Source organism: Micromys minutus, assembly GCF_963924665.1.
Source record: "Micromys minutus genome assembly, chromosome: 1".
Classification (NCBI taxonomy): domain Eukaryota; kingdom Metazoa; phylum Chordata; class Mammalia; order Rodentia; family Muridae; genus Micromys; species Micromys minutus.
In genome coordinates, this window is record NC_137969.1 from 55,434,207 (window position 1) to 55,456,884 (window position 22,678).

Consider the following 22,678-nt stretch of genomic DNA (forward strand, 5'->3'; position numbering starts at 1 on the left):
ACTTTATCCTTTATCCTGGCTTCTCTTTGGGGGTATTTTAGATGCTTTCCACCTCAGTTCATAGGCTTTATCAACACCCCCTTTCCATACAGCACCAAGCTCATCATTTGTCCTAAGTTTCTGAAGCATCTTTGTTCACTGATGCAAAGAAGCACCAAAGGAATGCTAAACCATCCTGGAGACAGCTTGATGTTTGTTTCATCTTTTTCTTTGAGAGGCAGAGTCCCACAAAACCTCCCCTGACTTTAAACACTGGTAATTCTGCCTCAGACTCTCCTCAAGTTACAGGAGTGGCTCCCTGGCTTTAGACTCAGGCTGCATGGTTTTAGAATCTGCCGTGTAATTTAGTAATTAGGTGGGAGAGATATACTTGTGGCTCAGTATTCTCACCTGATAAATGGGATGTAATGGGACACACCTCATCGATGTGTCCATGATTGGGTTCAGACATGCAGAACTCTGGGTAGAAAAAGTGTGTGCCCAGCACAGGGATCACATGCTAAATCCTGACTGGGATTTGCCTGGGTTTTTCAATAAATATAAGAGACCCTTTATCAACACAGACATTTAAAAATGTTATGTTATTTTTACCCTATTCTTTCTTTTCTTCTTGTTCCAGAACTTTCTCCAACTTTATGTTTTACCAATATCTTTAAAAATATCTCTTCTCTAATTAATCTCCTTAAATTGTTCAAAGGAAAAAAAATAATGTTTTCAGTTCTGTAATTGAACCAACTTTAGTGTGCTGATTTCTGTCTATAGTTACCATCTGCCTTGCCTCCCCTGGCAGCTGCAGCTTCTCTGTCTCTCAGAAATTGCTTTTGCTGGTGATGCTATTTATCTGCATAGTCTCTCTCTGTCTATCAGCATCCAATAAGGAGCTGCAGTTTTAGCAGGGGTGGGGTAGCCAGTGGTCCTTGTTGCAAAAGTTACCTAATTCTTATGCTCAGGACCTATAAAGCCATTTGGAAGACAGCATGAAGCAACCTTTACTGGGATATCTTCCACTCTGTTCTCAGTTTTGCTAAGCAGGAAAGTGTCCCTCCCTACACACTGCAAGATGAACCTGGCAGGGTCTTCAGACATACTTGATCCAAAAGGAGTTGGTTACCACTCATCCCTTAAGTCACTGGGTGTCCAAGCCTGGATTCTTCCCAAAATGTCACGGGATGGTTACACCCTGGTTCTTCCTGAAAAGTCACTGGGTGTCTGAGCTCTGATTCTCCTCCAGCCCCCAGGTCACCAGGTTTCCAGGTTGCAAGAGGCTGAGGTCTTCCCTAAAAGCTTAGTCCAGGACACAGCATGGGAAAGCCCCTGCGAATTTTGATAAAATCACATAAAATGTTTATTTAGAAAGCTTGTTCATGACTTCTGTTGCTGGTTTTAGAGCGAAGACACAAACAAATGGTCTTCCTTGCTGCCTAATGTCTAATGACTACTAGAACTTCCTGAGGAGACTGACCACTCTGATCAAAGCTTCCATTTTATGCTCCTGTGATCTCAAACATCTCTTTCTAAATTTTCACATAATATTTTAAATTAATCACTTTCTACATACTTTCTAGGTTGTTTCTGAGGGTTATGGCCATATTAAACTTTAAAACTTCCCCCATCTGAGAGATAAAAGTCAAACTGTACTTAAGTAGCACTTAAATATTTGCTAGTTAACTAGTTAACTACTTAAGCAAAATAGTTAAGGGTAAAAAAATGGGAGAAGAACATAGACCTGAAGGGAAACAAAGTCATAATTTATTTTCTGTAGGAAAAGCAAATCTGTTTAGATTTATTTTAAATAAATTGTTGGTTTATTTTTGTTTCAATGTCTCAACCTGTAGCCCAGGTTGGCTTGGAAATCACCATGCACCAAGGCTAGCCTCCTACCTAGAGTAGTCCTTGAACACCAGCCCCTTGAAGGACAGGATTCCAGGCACACACCATTGAAGCTATACATGTTGAATCTTCCTAAAGTAGCATACTAATTTTAAGCACATAGCTTCGTAGAATAGATGCAGTTGGAAGAGGGCTCTGCTATTTGAACTGTGGTCAGTCATTTCCTTTTCTGTAATTGTCATTTTTCTCCCTGGTAGGATGCAGATCTGTGGTTCCCACCCTGTGGGGTTATGACCCTTTGGAGTCATCTATCAGATATTTGTAGCCATGAAATAATTTTATGGTTGGGAGGGTCACCTCATCATGAGGAGCTGTAAGGAAGGGTCATGGTGTGAGGTAGGCTGAGAAAGTACTATAGATAAAGCAGTTATAATAATAACTCCTGGAATCCCTGGCAGGGGTGGGGGTCTCAGATGATGATTTTCTATGAACATTTGTGTGTTTACCTTAGAACCTGGCATGTATCTGATAGACTCAGAAATTCCAACTGTCGTGGTTAGTAATTTACCTGAGGGTTGTAAAGAAAATGTGGACGGCCATCCTTTAACTGAAGGGCGAAATAATCTTCCTGCTTCTCAGAGGACAGTGCCAGGAGGATCAGCCCTTCAGGTACCCTTGTCCTGAAGCTGGCCTTGATACCTAGAGATACAAATGGCATTGGTTAGTTGAGGCTGCTCTTTCATTGACTCTTTCCGAGAAACGTACATTTACTTTCATTATTATTTATGATGGAGTGAATACAGTCAGGAAATTATATACAGCAGTGTGTTGGGATGGCCCTAGTCAATGGGTTTAAGTATAATGTCTGTTAAAGGCTAAGTAGAACTTGGAAGTTATGTTACCTGTTATGTTTAGTCCTGTAGATCAACACAAAATGAAGTTTAAATGTGTCCAAAAATTGTCCACCTGAAAAGTCATGCTGTCAAACCCCGAAGGGATACCTAATTTATCAGTTTGAAAAATATTACCAGAGAGTTCTAAAAATAAATGAGTTTTTGACAAAAAATTAAAAAAGAAAACATCCAAGGGACCTTTACAAATACTATGAAAATGAAAGAATAAATTTAATGACAGATGTTAAAATAAAGATCTATAGATGAGCTGCCTTGTTGGAGCTAAGTGATTGAGTAGCCTTTAGACTCTCCAGATTACACACCCAACAGCCAGGTTTCTCTTCTCAGAAACTGATCTGCAATATTCCTCTCAAAGGCACTTCCAGGACCCAGCTCCAGTCTTGGGATCCCACCTACACAACACATATGCAGAAACCTTCCTGTGCAGAGGACATTTCACTTCAGGTGCTGAAACTAGCAGTGACATCTAACTGTCACAGTTGGCTCCCGTACATCCCACTGGAAATATAAAATTAGCAGAGCAGAATAAAGAGATCAACAGTGTACCTGAAAATCAAACAGAAGCTAAAACACAATAATTAATAATGAATGGATTCTGAATCGAGCAGTAATACACAATAGAGCAGGATTATAAACACTTGAAAAATCTCCCTTTAGGCTGGGCTAATAACCAAAGGACCTACATGGGGTGGGGCTACCTTCATTCCGTTGCTATGACAAACACTAAACACCATGGCCAAAAGCAATTTAGAGGAGGGCATTTGTTTGAATGTACAGGTTTTAATCCACCACCTAGGAAGTCAAGGTAGAAACTCAAGCAGGAAAAGGGGTTTTGAGCAGAAATAATGGAGCTAGCCGCTTGCTGGCTTACCCCTAGGGTCATTAGTGATGAGTGTTGTTATATAGCCCAGGACCACCTGGCTAGGGATTGGTGCCACCCACAGTGAACTGACATCTATTAACCATCCAAGCCATCTTGTCTACCACCTCCTGATAATGTCCACTGGCCAGTATCTGGCAAACCCCTCAGTTGAGGCATACTTCTCATATTACTCTATGTACTCCAGACTGTGACAAGCTGGCAGGGAACTGAGCTTTGGTTCACAGTCATCGCATCTGGTCCACATTCCTATTCCACTTTTTAACTTTGTGCATAGGTGTATTTCATAACTATACTGAGATTTTAGGTGAGGAGAAGGGAGGGGAGAGCTTCAGCTTGACCAGCTGTTTCTGATCCTCTTTCCTTTCAAATACTATGGCAAAAATTCCAAGCTAAATAGCTCAAGGGCACTGAATAAAATGAGCTGTAATTCCAGCAAGGAAGGCTGCACTGCTCTCAACGAATGGGCAGAATGGCTCTCGGAAGTAACAGGAGAAAATAGAAGCCAGGGTAAGGAAGGAAGGAGAGAAAGTCATTCAACCTCATTAGACTATTTTTGACTATAGCTTGAGAAATTTGGTGAAAGAAAAAATACTCAATGATTATGGAAATATTTAAATGGATTCAGGAAATGTGGTACATTTACACAATGGAGTACTACTCAGCTATTAAAGATGACTTTCTTAGGCAAATGGATACAACTAGAAAATATCATCCTCAGTGAGGTAACCTAGTCACAAAAGAACACACATGCTATTCGATCACTGATTAGTGGATATTAGCCCAAAAGTTTAGGATATCCAAGATACAATTCACAGACCATATGAAACACAGGAAGAAGAAAGACCCAAGTGTGGATTCAGTTCTTAGAAGGGCAAACAAAATACTCAAGGGAGGAAATACAAAGACAAAGTGTGGAGCAGAGAGTAAAGGAAAGGCCATCCAGAGAGTGCCCCACCTGGGGATCCATCCCATATACAGACACCAAATTCAGATAATATTGCAGATGCCAAGAGGTGCATGCTGACAGGAGCCAGATATAGCTGTCTCCTGAGAGACATAGCCTGACAAATACAGAGGGGGGTTGGTAGAAGTCAACCATAAGACTGAGAATAGAGTCCCCAGAAGAGGAGTTAGAGAAAATCCTGAAGGAGCTGAAGGGGTTTGCACCCTCACAGGCAGAACAACTATATCAACCAAACAGATTTTCCAGAGCTCCCAGGGATTAAATCACCAACCAAAGAGTATGGAGAGACCCAAGGCTCCAGCCACATATGTAGCAGAGGATGGCCTTGGCAGGTGGGCATCAATGGGAGGGGAGGCCTTGGCCCCAGTGTAGGGAAATGCCAGGTGGGGAGGTAGGAGTGGGTGGGTAGGGGAGCACACCCATAAATGCAGGGAAAGGATGAATGAGATAAGGGGTTTGCAGAAGAGAAACTGGGAAAGGGAATAACATTTAAAATGTAAATAAATAAAATAATAAATAAAATATTCAGTAAAAATAGTTTAGATGCAGTTAGGAATATTTTAATTATTGCACATCATTCAATGGATGTCCAAATGCAAGTGTCTCCCTCCCACACAATAAATGTACAAACCTTTTAGAACAAAGAAATGTCTTTTATTCCAACAAACATGTAAGTCTGTATAGAGAGGTAAGTGTCTCACATGAAGGGAAAGATGTAAGTCAAGGAGGGGTGTCTTGATTTGACATGGTCAGCCACATCTCTCTCAGTCTTAACATCTTTTTTCTCCATGTTACCAAGATAAATAGAAAATGATTTTCTTTCTCCTAGACTTTAGGCGAGAATGGAAAACTTACAATTCTATTGAAGCATGTTCTTGATAGTTAGGTTACCATGACTATGCAGATAGACAAATCTTAGCATTTGAGCCAAATGCTTACTTAGTGTAATCAATTATTTAAATGAACTAAACTCACAAATAAATATATGTAAATATAACCATAACAACAGTGTGATGGATATGTAAAATAAAGGAAACATTATTGAATTTACAATGAGATAGAATGGTTAAATGTACCATTATTCAAGATAATTAACATCCTCTTTTCCCCAATGGAAGCCACTTATTTACAGATTCCCAAGAGCTGACTTAGGCTCTGCCATGTGACCTTCATTGGCTAAAGTAATGGAGCAGATGTGAAGTCCCCTGCTAGGGCAGAGGGTTTCATTGCAGCTGTGTTGTAGAGCATCTCCTCCCCTCCCTGCCCTCTGCCTCACAAAAGTGTTTCCACCTCTGGTCCAAGAGGAAGAAAACTTGTAGGTCACTGCCAAAGAAGCATCCCAATAGCTCAACTGTAGACAACCAAGTGAAGCTACAGTACTGACTCAAACAGGCAGCAAAGTGAGCAGCAGCTTTGCACTTCATAAAATGGGGATGTGCACTGTTTCCAGGCTAGGCAGAGAAGAAATGAGCTACGCTTCAACATCAGTATCTAGAGATGAGGAATAACTGAGTCCTCGTGCTGTCTCTAAGGTTACATATTCATTTGGAAACTAAATTTAAGGAACCGAATTTCAGTGGCTAGTGCTTTGGGTTAGTGGGACAAGGGTGAGCAAATATGCCCAGTGATTATGTATACACAGATATATTTGATTTAATATACTATATATATATATAGTATATTAAACTATATATATATATATATAAATATATATATAGTATATTAAATATATATATTATAACAAACAAGAAAATAAATAAAGCAGTCTTATAAAACTAGACAAATGTCAAATTCACAAACAGGTGGATGGAGTGTGAGTTCTAGCTCTAAGGAGGGATAACAGTTCACTTATCTGAGGACACCAGAATAGGTGTTTAGAATGCAGTTGAGAATGACATTGCTAAAGGAATGTGACACTAGGTTCTTCTCAGGGCTCCATGATGTCACCAACCACAAATGTTGGCTAATACTATCGTGAAAACCATAGTCAGCAAGAAGGAGAGACTATCTGAAAGGACCCGTTTGTACAAATCCAAAGCCAGGCAAAAGAGACATCTATGATTTGAGAAGTTAGAAATCAAGATTTTCTGAGATTTGTGGAAGCCAAGCATGCAGCTTTTCTACTTGAACATTGAATGTCAAGGGTTGTTGTGGGGAAACAATTTTTCTGAGTTTCTATATACTACAATAGAAAATATAACCAACCCCAAATGCTGAATCATTTTGTAAGTTTAAATCCGGCAGTAGCTACAGAGATATAAAGTTACATGTAATTTTTGCTTTGAATGCCTGTTGGCTCCACACTCTGAAAACATCTTATTTCAGAACACAATAAATTGATATCCTTTCTGTCTAAATTTTTTTATTATTGGTGATGTCAAAAATTCAAACGTATTAACTGTTAATATTGAACTTTTTTGAAATTGTATATTAATTTCTTTACCTAGTTTCAAAATCTCTCTATGGACATTTCTGCATACTATGTAAAAACCTGTTACATGCTGTGTGTTATCACCTGCTATAACGAACTCTGCCCTTTGTCCTTGATTGTGGCAAGCTCTCTCCCAGCTGGTTTCCATTTATTTTGTGACCCCCATCATTCACATGCACACACATTCACGATAACATGGCACATGCATACATTCACACTTACACAACATACAAGTGCATTTATACTCACACACAACATACATGCATATTTATACTCAACATACACGCATATTCATACTCAACATACATGCATATTCACACTCAACATACATGCATATTCATACTCATATAGTGCAAAGACACATACACAGTACACATCTAAAGTGCATTTACACTCACAACCAACATACATGCATATTAATACTTGACATGTATGCATATTTATACTCACATAGTGCAAAGACACACACAGTACACATCTTATATATGTGTGTGTGTGTGTGTGTGTGTGTGTGTGTGTGTGTGTGTGTATTATTTACAAAATATTCCAGTTCCATCCCTACCTCCTCCTCCTACTGGCCCAGGCTCCTTGCCTTCCTCTATAGGCTACGCGGTGTCTCTCACTTTCTGTTGTATATGCTTTCTTTCTCCAGTCTATTTGGTTCATGCAATTGCAATTGTTATTTTCCAGAGACATGCAGTTTACTACCTCAGACACCCTGCTCCCCGTGACTGCTCTAACCATTGTGATCCCTGCCCTCTGCCCTTTCCTTCTCCATCTCTGGCAGAGGCATTGCCTTCGTTATTCATTATCCCCTCCACATCGTCACCCCTTAAAAGGTAACCACCAATTCATTTCTTAGTTCATGACAAGAGATTTTTCAAATTGCTTCGCTTCTTTGTCATATTTCACCGTTTTACAACCACTGTCAGCCTCAGCAGTTTGAGCGGTAGTAGAAATCCAGGCTTGGCATTTCCAGGAGAGACCAATGAGGATCAGATGGATTAAGTAATAGAATCTTACTCTGCTTTTTAATTTGCATTTCTAGAATGAATTCTGAATTTAAGCTTGTCTTGCAGAATGGCTCCTGATGGGATAAAGCTCCACCATATTGTGAGATTGAAGGTATATTGGTCAGTGTTCTGTTGCTGTGAAGAGACATCATGACCACAGCAACTCTTATAAAGGAAAACATTTACTTAGGGGTGGCTTACAGTTCAGAGGTTTAGTTTATTTTTGTCATAGGAGGGAACATGGTGGCATGCAGGCAGACATGGTGACTAAGTTACACAACGGGATCCAAAGCAGTAGGAAGAGCATCACAGAGGAAATCTTGAGCTGCTGAGACCTTAAAGCCCGCCCCCAGTGACACACTTCCTCCAGTAAGGTCACATTCACCCCAACAAGGCCACACCTCCTAAGGAGCACCACTTCCTGATGACTAAGCATTCAAATATAGGAGCCTATGGGACCTTCACAAAGAAGATTTTGTTTTTATTGTTGATTTTTAAGTATTCTTTTTATAAAAAGGATTTGATCTTTTTGTCTGTTGCCAACTATAGCCACTTAACACTTTATTTATTTAGACAGACTGTGAGTTTTAGTGAGATTATTATTTTCCTCTGACTATTTTAAAATGTCCTCAGAAAGCATCAGACTTTGGAAGAACTTTGTTGTATTTACTTCTGTATCTTTAACACCTTGAACAGTGGCTGGCACAAAACAGAGTCCTCAAAATATTTGCTAAATAAATGTTTAATCTTGACGGAAATTCTATTTTTAGCACACTAACACTCTGCTCTGAGTCAGTCTCTGTGCTTGGATTCTGTTCCACAGACACAGCCTTGTAATAGTAGAGCATTTGGTTTCCTAGGGACTAAATCACCAATCGGAGCACACATGGAGGCACCCATGGCTTCAGCTGCATATGTCGCAGGGATGGCCTCATCCAACATCAATGGGAGGGGAGGTCCTTGTTCCTTTGAAGGCTTGTTGCCCCAGCATAGAGAAGCATAAGGGTGGTGAGGCAGGAATTGGGTAGTGGGTGGGGAAACACCTTCATAGAAGCAGGCAGAGGGGAGATGGGATAGTAGGGTTGAGGAAAGGAACCGGAAAATGGGACAGCATTTGAAATGTAAATAAATAAAATATTCAAGAATTAAAAAAAAAAGTTCAAATACTAATCACTGCATTGAATTTATATTTAATAAGAAACAAAGCATTTGAATTCCCTATACCTCACTGCCTTCTCTAGCAAAGTGATACAAGTCCGCTCAAAGGGCATAGATAAGAGAGCTTCACAAACTTAGGTGATCATGCGATGTCAACTGTGATGTGGTCCCTGTAAGCAGTGTACGTCTCTGCCGATTGCATTTATGCCTAGTGTCTCTTGAAAGTCTGTACTGTGGCTCTACCTCCACTATCTTAAACAGGCAGTCCTCAAATTCCTGGTCAATTCCAAGAGTAAAGTGATTTCCCTCCAAGTGCTCTGTCTGGGATATCGGAGGGCTAGCACTTGGCACCTGTTGCTTCACAGGCTAGCCCTAGCAAGCACAGAGTCCCTCAGGCCCATGTGGAATTGCAAGAAAACTTTAATTTTATTCACAAAATACACGGCGGGCATCTCCTCTAAACAGTGCTCATCATCGGTAATGATACTACCATGCAAATGGAGGGGTAGGTAGTCTCAGACTCTCCAAAAGTTTAACATTTAGAGATGATATTTGTTTTTATTTGGAGGGGCATTTTTTAATGATCATCTTCTCATTCTTCTATGACCCAGACCAAAAACAATTTATAATCTTCAAACTTTACCAAGAGACCCATCTTATGAGTATTTACTGTGTCTGTGATAGTGGTGGAGATGGTGTGCGCATGTGCGCTTGTGTATGCGTGGGATGGAAATGGGTGGTGGTAGTAAGCGCATATGTGACGGTGCTTATGCCTTTGCATACTGCAGAAGCAGATGAGAGCTTCTGATATCCGGTTCTACCTTATTCACTGAGACCGGGTCTCTCACTGAACTTATCGTGAGGCCAGTGGCCAGGAAACCCACCAACCAATCCATCTCCTCTGCCCTTAACACTGAGGCTAAAGGAACACACTGAGCCACATCCAGCCTTTTACTGGGGGCAGGGGAAACTTGAACTCTTAACCGTGCAGCAAATACTCTTACTATTTGATCTCTATCCAGAGCCCTGGGAAAACCCACTTTTTATGATCCCACCCATGACTTCATGACCCTGCTTACCCCTCTAGTCACTCTTTAAGCACCTGACCATATTGCAGAAAGGATGTTCCCTTCACTTATGCACAGAAATCAAGGACAGTGTTTGATACTCTGTGGCAATTAGATTTTGCTCCATTCCAGTAGCTAGGGTGATCTTTTATAAATTATCCAAAGAAAGCCTAGTCATATGAGAAGCTCTCAAAATTCTACTTCTAAACAATCCAGGGATCACTATGTGGCTATTTATTCAATTTGGTAATGGTCTTATTAAATAGGCTTCCAGTCAACTAAAACCACAATGGTGGCTACAAGAGCAGCAAATGGCTTTTATCAAGGGTGCATTTTAATCTGTGTTTATATGCATTCCCTTTTATAAATAAGTTAAAAGCAGGGACCTTTCGGGAGGATATAGTTGTTCAGCTCAGAAGGCATCAGTTGGCTAGTCAAGTCTTCTGCAGACTATACACACAAACCAGCTTTCCAAAACAGCATGGGTCAGAATACGCTGCTTTACATTTCGGCTACTTTAACTCCACATAGACTGAGAGAAGGACTTGGCTTCCCTGGAATATTCTATATACAGGCTTTGGGATAATCTTATAGAAGTCCTGATGTCTCCATTCACTAGGTGTGGTGAGCCAATGAATCTGAGAGCCACAGTGAAGCCACTGGGCCCATAGTCCTGTCACAAGCTGCTAACAGCACCTTCTTTTGGTAGCAACTTGCACCTACATACTTTGTTCCATGGCCATTCTTTTGGGGACATTCTATTGAGTTTCCTAGGTTGAGATCCCTAGGTTGGAAAGTGCTTTTCTTCTACATAGTAATGAGCAAGGTCATTAGCAAGTATAAACACCAGGACAGATTTAGTTTTCTTCCCTGAGGCTCAGCAGGAACCAGTACTTGATATTTTCAGTGAAAAACAAGTCACAGATATTGTCCCAATATAGATTTATAATTAAAAAACAAAACATAAAAACACAGATAAATCATCTTTTACTCTTCTGTGTACGTTAGACCTGAAGACAGAAATTTAGATTCAGAGACTAGAAATGAGACTTGGTACTTGATTCTAAGAATAAGACCTAAGTTCTTTAGAGCTGGAGATAGTTTTCATATAAAGCACATCATACTAAATAAGGGAGAAAGGCCTTTATCCTGCCATAACATGTATGAAAAGATCTGAAAAACAGGACAATCTTTTGGGTTCAACCTTCCAAAGTATGGCTGCATATTCATATTATGTTTATTTCAATTAATATTGAATAATTTTATTAGTGCGCGTGAGTCTATGTATGTCATATAAAACATAAATATCTGCTTCAAAGGTGACTATAGTGAGAGACAGATATAATACATATCTTTTGCATAATTAGAAAAAATTCTTTACACATATGGTCCAGCTGATAATATGCATTAGTTTCAAATCAGAATGGTGTTATATACTGGTCAAAGATTACTATAATTAAAAGGTGTTTTCAGTGTTAGAATAGTATTATTTAAAGTTGCTAGAAGGTTAACTAGATTTAGCTAAAAGGTTGACTATAAACCCACCTTTAATAATAATAAATGCATGGATGAGTAACCACATAAGTAAAAAAAAAACATATTTATGTCCTTAATTTTACAACTAATTGAAAAAGGAAATTCACCCTGATTCATAGTTTTGCTCACTTTTTTTTCTTTCTAATTTGTACCTGTTTTTATTTTCTTTTTTTTTTCCTCCATCAAACACTCACCACTGGTAAAACAAACAGGACATTTTAGCTTTAATCTTCTTACTACATAACCCAAATAACTTCAGTCATGTTTGCATTAATGTTGCATTAATCATGTTGTTGCGTATTAATGAGTTTTCAGGCTATGCTAATTACTGTCATAGATTCTGCAGCAGCCCATTAAATATACAAATTACAGAATTAAAGAGCCAGAGCTCTTCATGATTAATCTCTAAATGGAGAAAAACTAATGATGTCTATACAAAGTTTCTCTCTACTTTTGGCTGAGTGAGCCCAATGAACAATCAATTAGACCATGGGGAGGAATCTGAAGCTACCTAATGACACAATCCCATGTAAGAGCTTTGTTTCCACAGTCAGCACTGTCTTGTATTTCATAAGAATTTTCCACTCATGTGTCCACTGTCCTCAATATTGGTGGCAATGTTGGTTCAATGTTAGGCCTAACTTGAATACAAGTCTAACTGAATCAATTCCATGAAGGTTCTGACAATCCCATTGGGCTTTGTGCAAATGCCCATTCACCTCAAGGAAATTGTCACACAAAAGACCTCAAGTACCACTCTCACAACAAAAGGCTAGGGTTTTCTTATGAACAAAACCGTCCCATCCAGTTGGCCCCTGTGAGGTCTGTGTTTGTATCACAGAGTAAACTTGTCTTGAGTTGCTGATCAGAGCCGGGCAGGGAAATGGACCTAACATTTTACCAGCCATAGACTGAATCACATGGTCAAGCTGGTACTTAAAATGTAGCAAGGATTTTAGAGATGGGCACTGCCTCCAGATAGTGAGAAGGGATACTACTTGATCTCAGAGAGCTGCACTCAAAAACAAGAACAACAGTATGTGAGTGTGATCTGCACTAGACCTTGAAAGTTCAAGGGTGAGAGGCCAGACAGATGGCTCAACAGTTAAGAGCACTTAGCACTTGGGATGGCTATTTTTAGTTGTCAAATTGTCTATATGGAATTAAAGCCAAAGGAGCTTGGGACTCCTGTGAGAGATTTTTAAAGAGAAGACACAGAGGTTAAAAGAGAGTCCTTAAATCTGAACTACATCTGCTGGCCACCTATATAAAAGGCATGGAAGGAGGGTGCTTTTGCTCTTTGCCTCCTTGCCTTCCTACTGCTGGCAAAGTCATGCCCACCACTGCTTCTTCAGGACTTTGATGGGCACTGAAGACAAGCTGAGACATCCAGCCTCATGGATAGACTATCATATTCTTGGACTTTCCTTTGTTGGGATAGTCAGACCACAGCCTGACACACACTGTAAAGCCTATTCTAAATATGGTCATTTCATCCGTTTGGTTTCTTTAGAGAACCTAACTAACAAAGTGCTGTTCCAGAGGACTTTAGTTTGGTTCCCAGTACCCATGCCAGCGTGCCCACATCTACCTGTCACTCTGTCTCTAGGGAAAATCACATCTTAAACTATAGGTATGAAACAGAGAGACAAACTAGAAATGTCATGTATCTTAAAACTCCCCAAACCTGCTTACAGAAACACTTTCTCCAATACAGCTGTACCATCTAAATGCCCCTCTCAACCCCATCTCATATCACCTATTGTAGACAAAGCATTGGAATGGCAGAGACTACAGATGGTGTCTCTTTCAAACCATCACAGACTTGGTTTATTAGGTATATAATGGAGCCGAGGTTTTGAGAGGATCCAGGCTTAGAGAAACACAGCCACCAGAAGCTCCGACTGTTACAGAACCTGTTTGCTCTCATGGGGAGCCAGCGCTCACAGAGTGTTGAATGCAAGGCTCAAAGACTGTTGAAAAAAAGGAAGAATGATATGGAGAAGGGGGAAGAGATAGGACCAGTTATCTTTGTACCTGTCCTACAAAGCCACCAAAGCATAGATACACCTGATGGTCAATATTCAATAGCTAGTGGTGGGTATGGTGAAAGATTCGTCTAACCCTGGGGTTCAGTCAGTCGCTGGAACACTTCTAGGAACCACAGTTGTGATGCGTGAAGAATCTGTAACATGTGTCCTCTGAATAAATACTGGCGTGTGTATCCAGGTGCCATGGCTTCTACTCCTATATTCTTCTATTTCTCTGGTTCCTTTCCTTTGCTCTTCATGAGCAAGAGACATTGCCATGGTTCTTTTGTTTGCTTTTGAGGGACCAGTTATTACAGTAGAGGGCTCAGAAGTATTGTCTTGATGAAAGATCAGGAGATCTTGATGAAAAACCGCACACTCAAGACCACCATTCCCTTCCTGCCTGCTGCTATGTCTTCCCCCATCATGAGCAAAGTAAAAGTAAACTTCTCATGTCTAAGTTACCCTGGGTCATGGTGTTTTGTTTCTGTTGAACTGTGTGTAGATCTACGTGAACTCTGTCTATGCATATGGGTACAGATGCCTGTCAGGCTCCACAGAATTGGAGGCAGAGACAGTTGTGAAGTCCCCTGAAGTCAGTACTGGGAACTGAACTCATGTTCTCCAGAAGAGTAGTATATCCTTTTAGCCACAGTGCCATCTCTCATTCTCTGGTCAGAACGCTGTGTTACAACAACAGAAACATACCCAATACAAGGAGTCGAGGAGAATATAAGTTGAACATCTAAGAAAGCTGTTTTCTCTTCTTGCTGGAAGTGTGTGGTCTGCGCAGACCAGAGACGGACACTCTTTCTTACAGAGCAGTGCAGACCCGAGAATCATCTCTGGTGTTGATGACAACACAGCTCTACGCAGGGCTAAACTCGGTTCTGTCAACCAAGGCTGTCAAACATTGTAGCTTTTCTTACCCACGCACCTCGCAGATCAGAGGTGTTCTGAGAAAACTTTAGGTTGAATTACCCATTTCCCGGTTGGCAATTAAACCTTTTGGTCTGTTTGTTTTAGCAGCAATTGTATAGACACAATATTGCTCAGACAGGGAGTAACTACATTGATACACAAAAGAGCCATGGTGTGAACCAGATAAAACAAAAGAATGTCCAAATGAAAGTCAGAATAATGAGAATCATGAGATGGAGCCCCGTGAATTCAGACAGCATCATGGAGTCCAGGCACACAGACAGTCCGGGAACTGAAAGCTATCTGACCGGATGTTTGCATAGAAATATGCAGCAGACCCGAGAAGGAGAATGGATTAGACACTGCATGTGCAGAACAGAAAAATACACTTGTAAAAAGAAAAAGAAGCGAATGAACAAATATGATAGGTCAATGTAGAAATGTCACAGAAACGGATGAGGGTAGGGGTAGGAGAAATACCTCCAAAGAGAAATACCAGTGCCAAAGCCCAGCAAAAAAACCAAAACCAAACCAAAACACCCTTCAGGACCATTCAACCCAGAAAGCCTGAAAACTCTTTAAGTCATGGTAGAGATTTTAGATGAAGGGGAAATAATTCAGCCTTACATCATGTTTTCAGCCAGAAACACAGAGTCAGCAACATATCTGCCAAATGTTAAGGGTTCAGAGGAGGAGGGCACAGTTGTTAGAGAGCAGTGTGCCTGTTCCCTGATGCCATTTCCCTAATTATGGTGGCCGCCATGACTTTCTCTTGCAGGGACACACCCAAAACCTGGTGTAATTAAGGGCAGCTGGCATAAGGAAGGTTCTGTCTGTACTATGAGATCAAAAGAAACGCCTCCTTTATCTGCCCCTGTCAGGTGAGAAGTAGAAACCTCTGCCAGTCAGCCTAATGGAGAACATAGGCTTAAACAAAGCCAAACTTACAAATTTGAATATTCATTATAGTATCTTATTAATCATGTTGTGTATTCTTTGTTGCCTGAAGGAGGATGAATACCTCTCAAGCTTTTCTGTGGCCTGATCAGCTCATTGGTAACCCCCATACTTTGAGTTATCCTATTTAGACATTTCTCTCCCTTCAGAGTATAGGGTGTTGAGTGCCCTGACTTGCCCTAATTCACCAACAGGAACGGAATTACTCAGAACATTTTCAGCTATGGTTTGGAAAGGGCTGAAGAAACACAGGATCTGGGATGGCAATAATTTTCAAAGCCCTTCATCACCAAATGGCCCTCCTTTAAGCAAAGCACTCACCAAATTTCTCACCTGGGATGGCAGTTAAACATCATTTCACACCCAAGTAACAATGACTTTCTGTCTGCCCAGAACTCTCTGCAAAACCCTTTCTTTGTTCCTGTCCCTACCTGGCTCCTCTTTGATGCACTTAGCTTCCCACTATCTGTATTTTTGAAAACTGAATGTCAGAACAAAATTAAGAGAAAGTAGAGTGCATGAATAAGGAAAATCAGGGGAATTCTAAAGAGCTGAATGGAGGAGGACCATGCTCCTACCTCGGGAGCACAGTTCAGTGGGAGGGACTTGCTTACCCACTTGCTCATCTTTTCAGCCATATTCCAAGTAGTCTGAATCTCAATGAGGGACACCTCTAGTTGGGGACTTCTTTCTATTATTTTTCTTGAATAACAGGTTCAGAGAGTCAAGTTCCAGAATGAAGAACTGTTAGTAGCATATGTGAGAGGTGGTGGCAACCTGATTTCTAAGACAGATGCTGCTGTTCCTATACATGGGTCCATACGAACTTACCGCCTTCCATTTTCTCAGCTGAGGACTGAGAAGAGACTAGCTAGTCTCCTCATTATTATTAGTTAATAATTTAATTTATTATATCCCAAATGTTACTCCTTCTCCCAGTGGCCTCTCACAGTTCTTCCCCTATCCCCAAATCCCTTTGCCTCTGAGAGGGTGCCCCTGACATTCGCTCTCCCTAGAGGGAACCTCTAAAAATTCCCAAAGACCTGGAATGGGGGAAGCTACCAGGATTCAATGTGGTGACCTTAGCCAAAATGCCCAACAGTGGGGATATGGAACCTGGCTGGCATGCTGTGAAGTTCATCTGAGAGTGACCTGGGTCTATTGGCTTTAAGGGTAACTGCCGATGGCACTCAGAAATCTCAACAGAGGAGGATAATTTTTGCACATTTAGAATTTGAACTTCAAAGACTATGTTTTGCTGTCTTTCTCCCAGCTGGAGTCAGCATGCGATGTAGAGATTAAAAACAGTGGGGAGATAGCAGCAAAGGGGTTTGCTTCACAGGCAGGAGAACCCAAGTTTCCAGAAAGCTGAGACACGTGGAGTACCCATGTGATCCCAGTTCCAGGGAGGCAGAAGCAGCCATGTTAGCTGGAGGACCCCAGCCATCCAGCTAAGGCTAATTGGCGAGTTTCAAACTAGTGAAAGATTCTGTCTTACAAACAAGGTTCTTGAAGAGCAAATACAAAGTTGACTTCTACCTCCCTGACCCCCCCCCTCCATATGCATGCAAACACACATGTATGTACTCATAAAAGACATGAAAAATGTCTATGTTCTAGAAAGCTCCCTTTGGGAGACTTGCTGAGGTCAAGTCTTTCCTCAGCTCATAACCCTTGCAGCATAGTTTTGTCAATATTCTGAGAATGTATACGCAATCAGTATTTGTATTCTCTTTGTTAGCTCTATATTTTATGAAAGGAACCAGGGCAGAAAGGTAATATTTTTAAGTGAGACACAAGTTTTTATTTTTATTTTTTTAACAAACTCATAAGAGAGTTTTCTCTACTTCTGAAGAAATCATCACAACATAATATTTATAATGAATTTTATCCTTGATGATCGTGCTTAGTTTTCATTAAACAGTTTTACTCCCAGCTAAAGCCTTCACTGTGGGCATTTTTCCTTCAGTGAAATGTGTGGGAACAGTTCTTAGTCAGGGACCTATAGCCTCTAGTACAATAATCCAGTGGCATGTTGGGAAATATGAATCACGGTGACACCATGGGCTTCTTGAACTTCCCCTGATAAAGATGATTCTGGGACTGTGCATGGCTTTTCCTGGACCAGTGTTCAGAAATAAGATGGCAGAGAAACAAAGGTACATTTTCAGATTCATCCCTCAGCCCCTCAGAGCAGCAGACACTGGTTTCTGCAGTGGCCATTTTACATTAAGAAATACTTCAAGGGCTTGGGGACATGGCTCAGTGGACAAGGATACTTGCTGGGTAAGCTTGTAACCTGAGTTTAGCTCTCAACACCCAATTTAAAAGTTGAGTGTGGCCATCCATTTGCATGTTTAATGACTCAGTGTTGAGGGGCGGAATTGGGGCTAGATTTGATGTTTTCCTACTTTCCTCACAGAGAAACCCTGTTTCCAGGGAACAGTTGGAAGGTAATAGGGCAAGGCACCAAAGACCTTCTCTGTCCACGTAGGCTTACACAATACACACACACACACACACACACACACACACACACACACACACACAAACACACACTCATGCATCTGTCAAAAAGTATTTCAAAAGTTTACGTACCCTAACTGTCCAAATTCTTCCTGTGAGCTCTCTGAGAAGCAATGGAAATCACAGTAGTGTTAACAATATGCACAGTTAAGTGGTCCCTACTTTTACAACTAATTGAGGCCAGAAGCAAGGTGAAGCTTGACTACACTTTAGTCATTTTTGGTGGCCTTTAGATCCAGGGACTCAGCTCATGTTACAACACTGGTCAGATTCCAAGACACAAAGGAACATGCTTTTTTAAGGGAAGTACAGGGGTATTTGAAAGCAGTCTCTTTGGCACTCGTTCTGGATATGTTCTTGAGAGTTTGAAGGGAAAGACTACAATGGATTGCAGCCCATCCACAAGTCCACTGAGATGTCGGCCATTGGATTCTCTTCATTAGCTATGGCCAGACTGGCTTTTTCTTTCCTAATCTTTATTTGATTTGTTCCATGAGAAAGCTCTCAGGACAATGTGCCCACCTCCATGGCTGCCATGCACACAGAAGCCTTTGCTAATATCCATCTGTGCTGCTCGCTGCTTATCAAATATGAGAGGGTAATTCTGGAGAGCTCTCAAGTGATGTATCACTTCACTCTCCAAGGTGAAGAAAGGGGATTTAGAAAAACAAAACAAAACAAAAACAAAAACAGCTGGTGAGCCCACATGTCAGTGAGTGAGGGGTGATCATCGAAAAGTACTCACTAAACACTATCTTAAGAAAATCATCTGCAACCCAGCATTCTCTGATTAAGCTTTAAGTTTATGTGCAGGGTAGTTGTGGATCCATTTTTGTTTTTGCAGATGTGGTAGGGCATAGAGAGCATGAAGAAATGATGGGAGCATGACTGAAAAATAACTGTCACCCAGATCTGTTGGCTGTACTGTAAGAAAGCCATGCTAGTTCTGAAGCCAGGGCATTTTTAACCTTCTGTAGTTGGCATCCCAGAAGATACAGCTTGGGAGGATTCCTCTCAGTGTCCTGGAAATACTGGGGATGAAATGGCTGTTTAATGAGGATGTTTCTGAATCAAGGATGTGAATAGCCCAGTGGCCAGGATAGATGAAGGACCACCAGGAGAGGAATGGGATAGATGTTATTGGATGGAGACTAATATCTTAAGACTGCTATTTTGTTCTAGTTTTATATTTTCTCTTCTATTGGGAGAAAGTACTAACTAGTTAAAAGCTAACTGAATATCTATAAATGCTGAGCATACTGTAGATAACCTCTCCTCTACCTTATTGACCACTTCAGATAAATACTAAGTTGAGATCTACTCTCTTCACCTTTAACACAGACATAAAGGATGACCTGAAACATCATGTCTCTTCTTAACACTAGGCTGTTTGGAATTTCAATGCACTATTTTGAGATTGAGCTTCTAAAATCATCTTTATTTACAAACATTTTTTTTCAAACGGCGGGTGTTCACATTTCTATGTGTGAGTAGATCATGTGTGTTGCAGATGCCTATGGAAGCTATAGGTCTTCCTGGAGTAATTTTTCAGAAAAGTTCCATCACTAGGTCCTGAGGTTTACAAATTAGGTTAGGCTTTCTGGTTGGTGAGGCCCAGGAATCTAGCTGTCATTACCTTCCCAGCTCTGAGATTATAGGCACACACCATTGTTGTGTCTGACTTTTTATCTGGGTCTCAAATTGTCTTCTACATTTTAGCACAAAATGATCAAAGAACAAGCATATGGCAATGCTTTCTGGAAAGAAATGTTTGTCATTTCCCAAATTTGCCCTTTGACCCATGGCCTTGACACTTTGTTCCAGGATTTCTCCCTTCAGAGTGTACATTTCTTATCCAGTGTATACTTGTAAATATTGCAATTCCTCATAGAAGATTTCATTTCTACCTTCTTTACCAAGGCCTCTCAAGAGTGATGTGTTGTCTATGTTATCGAGTCAAGGGCTCCTCTGCGGGCCTTGGTATATCAATGTCTTCTGTTCCCACGGATCTATCAGATAGTCAGGGCAGTGGCCACCATTGCCGCGTTTCACATACAGTGAAGCTAAGACAGCTACACGATGTTACAGAGCCAAAAAAGGAAAGGTGGCAGAAAGGGTTTCAACCTGTGGCATTCAGCTCGGGATTATGCATCCAGATGTTCAACAACCCAGGTCCAAAACTCTGGTGTAAATTGCTTCTCACCCCTATCATGTGAGGTGGCATGTACTGGCCTTATTCTATTTGATGCCCCTTTTATCTTCTCTTAGCTTGAGGGAAGAGACATTATCTGACTTGTCTTTCAAGGCCCTTGGCCTATAAAGACTACCTTTACAATGAAGAGAAATAAATCTTCCTTTCTGCCACCTTGCATACTTAAGACAGTTTGCTAGCCTAGAATTGTCCACCCAGATGTTTTTTTATGTCGTAAACCCATTGAAGATTATAAATATGTCAAGCATATTTTTGCATCTATTACACATATATTGTAGTCTTTATAGTGCCAAGTAGTCAATTACTCCCCTGTGGCTTCTTTTGTGAAATTGGTTGCTCTAGAAGATTGAGGTCTTTGCTCCTGTGGAATGTCACTAAAGACCAAGCCCACTGATAATATCTTCTTTCATTCCATGGCATTCTTGTAGGGAGAAACTGTTCCTGTTTCACTGTGGTCTTTGACTGTCAAGGCAACCACTTTCATTGGATGGTTAGAATTAAGAGGAGAATAGACACTACTTACTATTTTTTCTTCTGTTGGGTAAAGAAATAGAGGCAAACAAACTCTCAGTGGTATTACTAGACGTCAGTGTCCAAACCTCTGCTAGCCCAACACCTCTTATGATGGTATTCCACTTAGAAATGTGTTCCATAGAGACATATGTGGCACTGCTGGCCACTTCTCCTCTCATGTATAATGAAAGCCTGCTCATAAGTGCTTACAGTTCAGAAAGGGCAGGATGGCCAATACACATTACAAAGCTAAAGAATGATAAAAGCTTAATGTAGTTTCTCTCCCTATGGGATAAGGATTCATTTTTGATAGTAAAAAAAAAATAATAACCTTCATCCTCAAATTTCTCAAATGTTGATGTGTGAGTTTTTGCTGACTACAAGGTCAAAACAAATGCAATCAAGGGATTTGGGGTGGGGGAGGGGTGCCAAGTTTATTGAACAGTATAAAATAGTCTTCTTTATAGGATAAGTATTTTCATGCAAAATGTCATGGAAATCGTACACCCATCTCAACCAGAATCACAACCAAAGAACAACTTCTGTCTAATGTAACATAATATAAACTTTCCTAATATATTAAAAATTACTCATCACGTTTTTCTGGTATGTTCCCTGGACCAGGTGTCAGGGAAGCACCACATACTCTGCAGACCTGTTTATGACAAGAGAACAAGCCCTGCTACCCTCTGAAATCTTAACCGATGGAGAGCCCTAAATCCCATCTATCTACAGGGATATGTGATTTTCTGTGAAATGACAGAGGGGTAAGTCATCAGGATGTGTTCATGACCTAACTCCAGATGGAGAGGCTGCATCACGTATGTCTGCAGGCTCAGGAAGCTGGGATGCTCGGACATAGTTTTCTTACCATGATTTCTGATGGCTCTGCTCCACCTTCTAACAGAGGAGAGAACATTGACCTTAAGCAGGGAAACAGAAGGCTATATTTATTTCCATATTTATGCTCCCCAAACCCATTATGTCATCAACTGGAGAGGAGACTAAATTAGTACCTAAGTCTATTTTGTTTCATGTTTTAGAGAAAAGAAAAATAAAAGGCTATTCTTTGTGGAGTTTGTGTTTATTTTAATTTTATTGCATAAATATGAATGATTACCATGGGTATGTCTGACTAATTCTGAATGATGATAATCAGGAAATACCTTCTCCTTTTGTAGTGAGCACATTGATAGCTTAATTCTCTTTTCTTATCTGTTTCACAGAACTGCGAATTTATGGAACACTGAAGATTATGATTGATTACAATATTTGTGTTATAATGAATCAGGCAATTGGATCTTATATTTTGTTCCTAGGATATTTGTTCTGTGTTGTATTTCCAACCTGCCAGGAAATACTAATGGAGAGTTGTTTTGACTCAGAAACACTGAGAGACAATCAAAGCCAAAAGCTGTTCTCAATACTATGCATAAACAACTCGTGTTTCTCAAAATAGACTACCGTGACTAAAATATAAAAAAACTCCAAAGATTAATTTCCAAATCAAAGGAAAGAAGGCCCAATATAAAGGTTTTAAAAATTCCTCCCATATTTTTCTATTCATTGTGGAAATAAACAAAGAAATACAATACTCTGAGTATATTTACATACTCAATCTTTGATAACTTTTTCTAAGAATCACAACTAGAATGACTAGGGGTTTAGGATTTCAAATTTAGAAAACACTATTCATTAATTAACATGGGTAAAAATAGCAATG

General features: G+C 40.4%; 1 protein-coding gene across 1 annotated transcript in view; it reads right to left on the reverse strand.

Moving 5' to 3' along the window:
• The window catches only part of USH2A (usherin), a gene marked incomplete at both ends in the record, with an annotated part of 645,989 nt that overhangs the window by 408,942 nt on the left and 214,369 nt on the right, over positions 1-22,678 (reverse strand). The window contains one exon of the mRNA XM_080923960.1: positions 2,399-2,529. Coding sequence (XP_080780086.1) covers positions 2,399-2,529 — 131 coding nt within the window. The remainder of the gene's footprint in view (positions 1-2,398; positions 2,530-22,678) is intronic.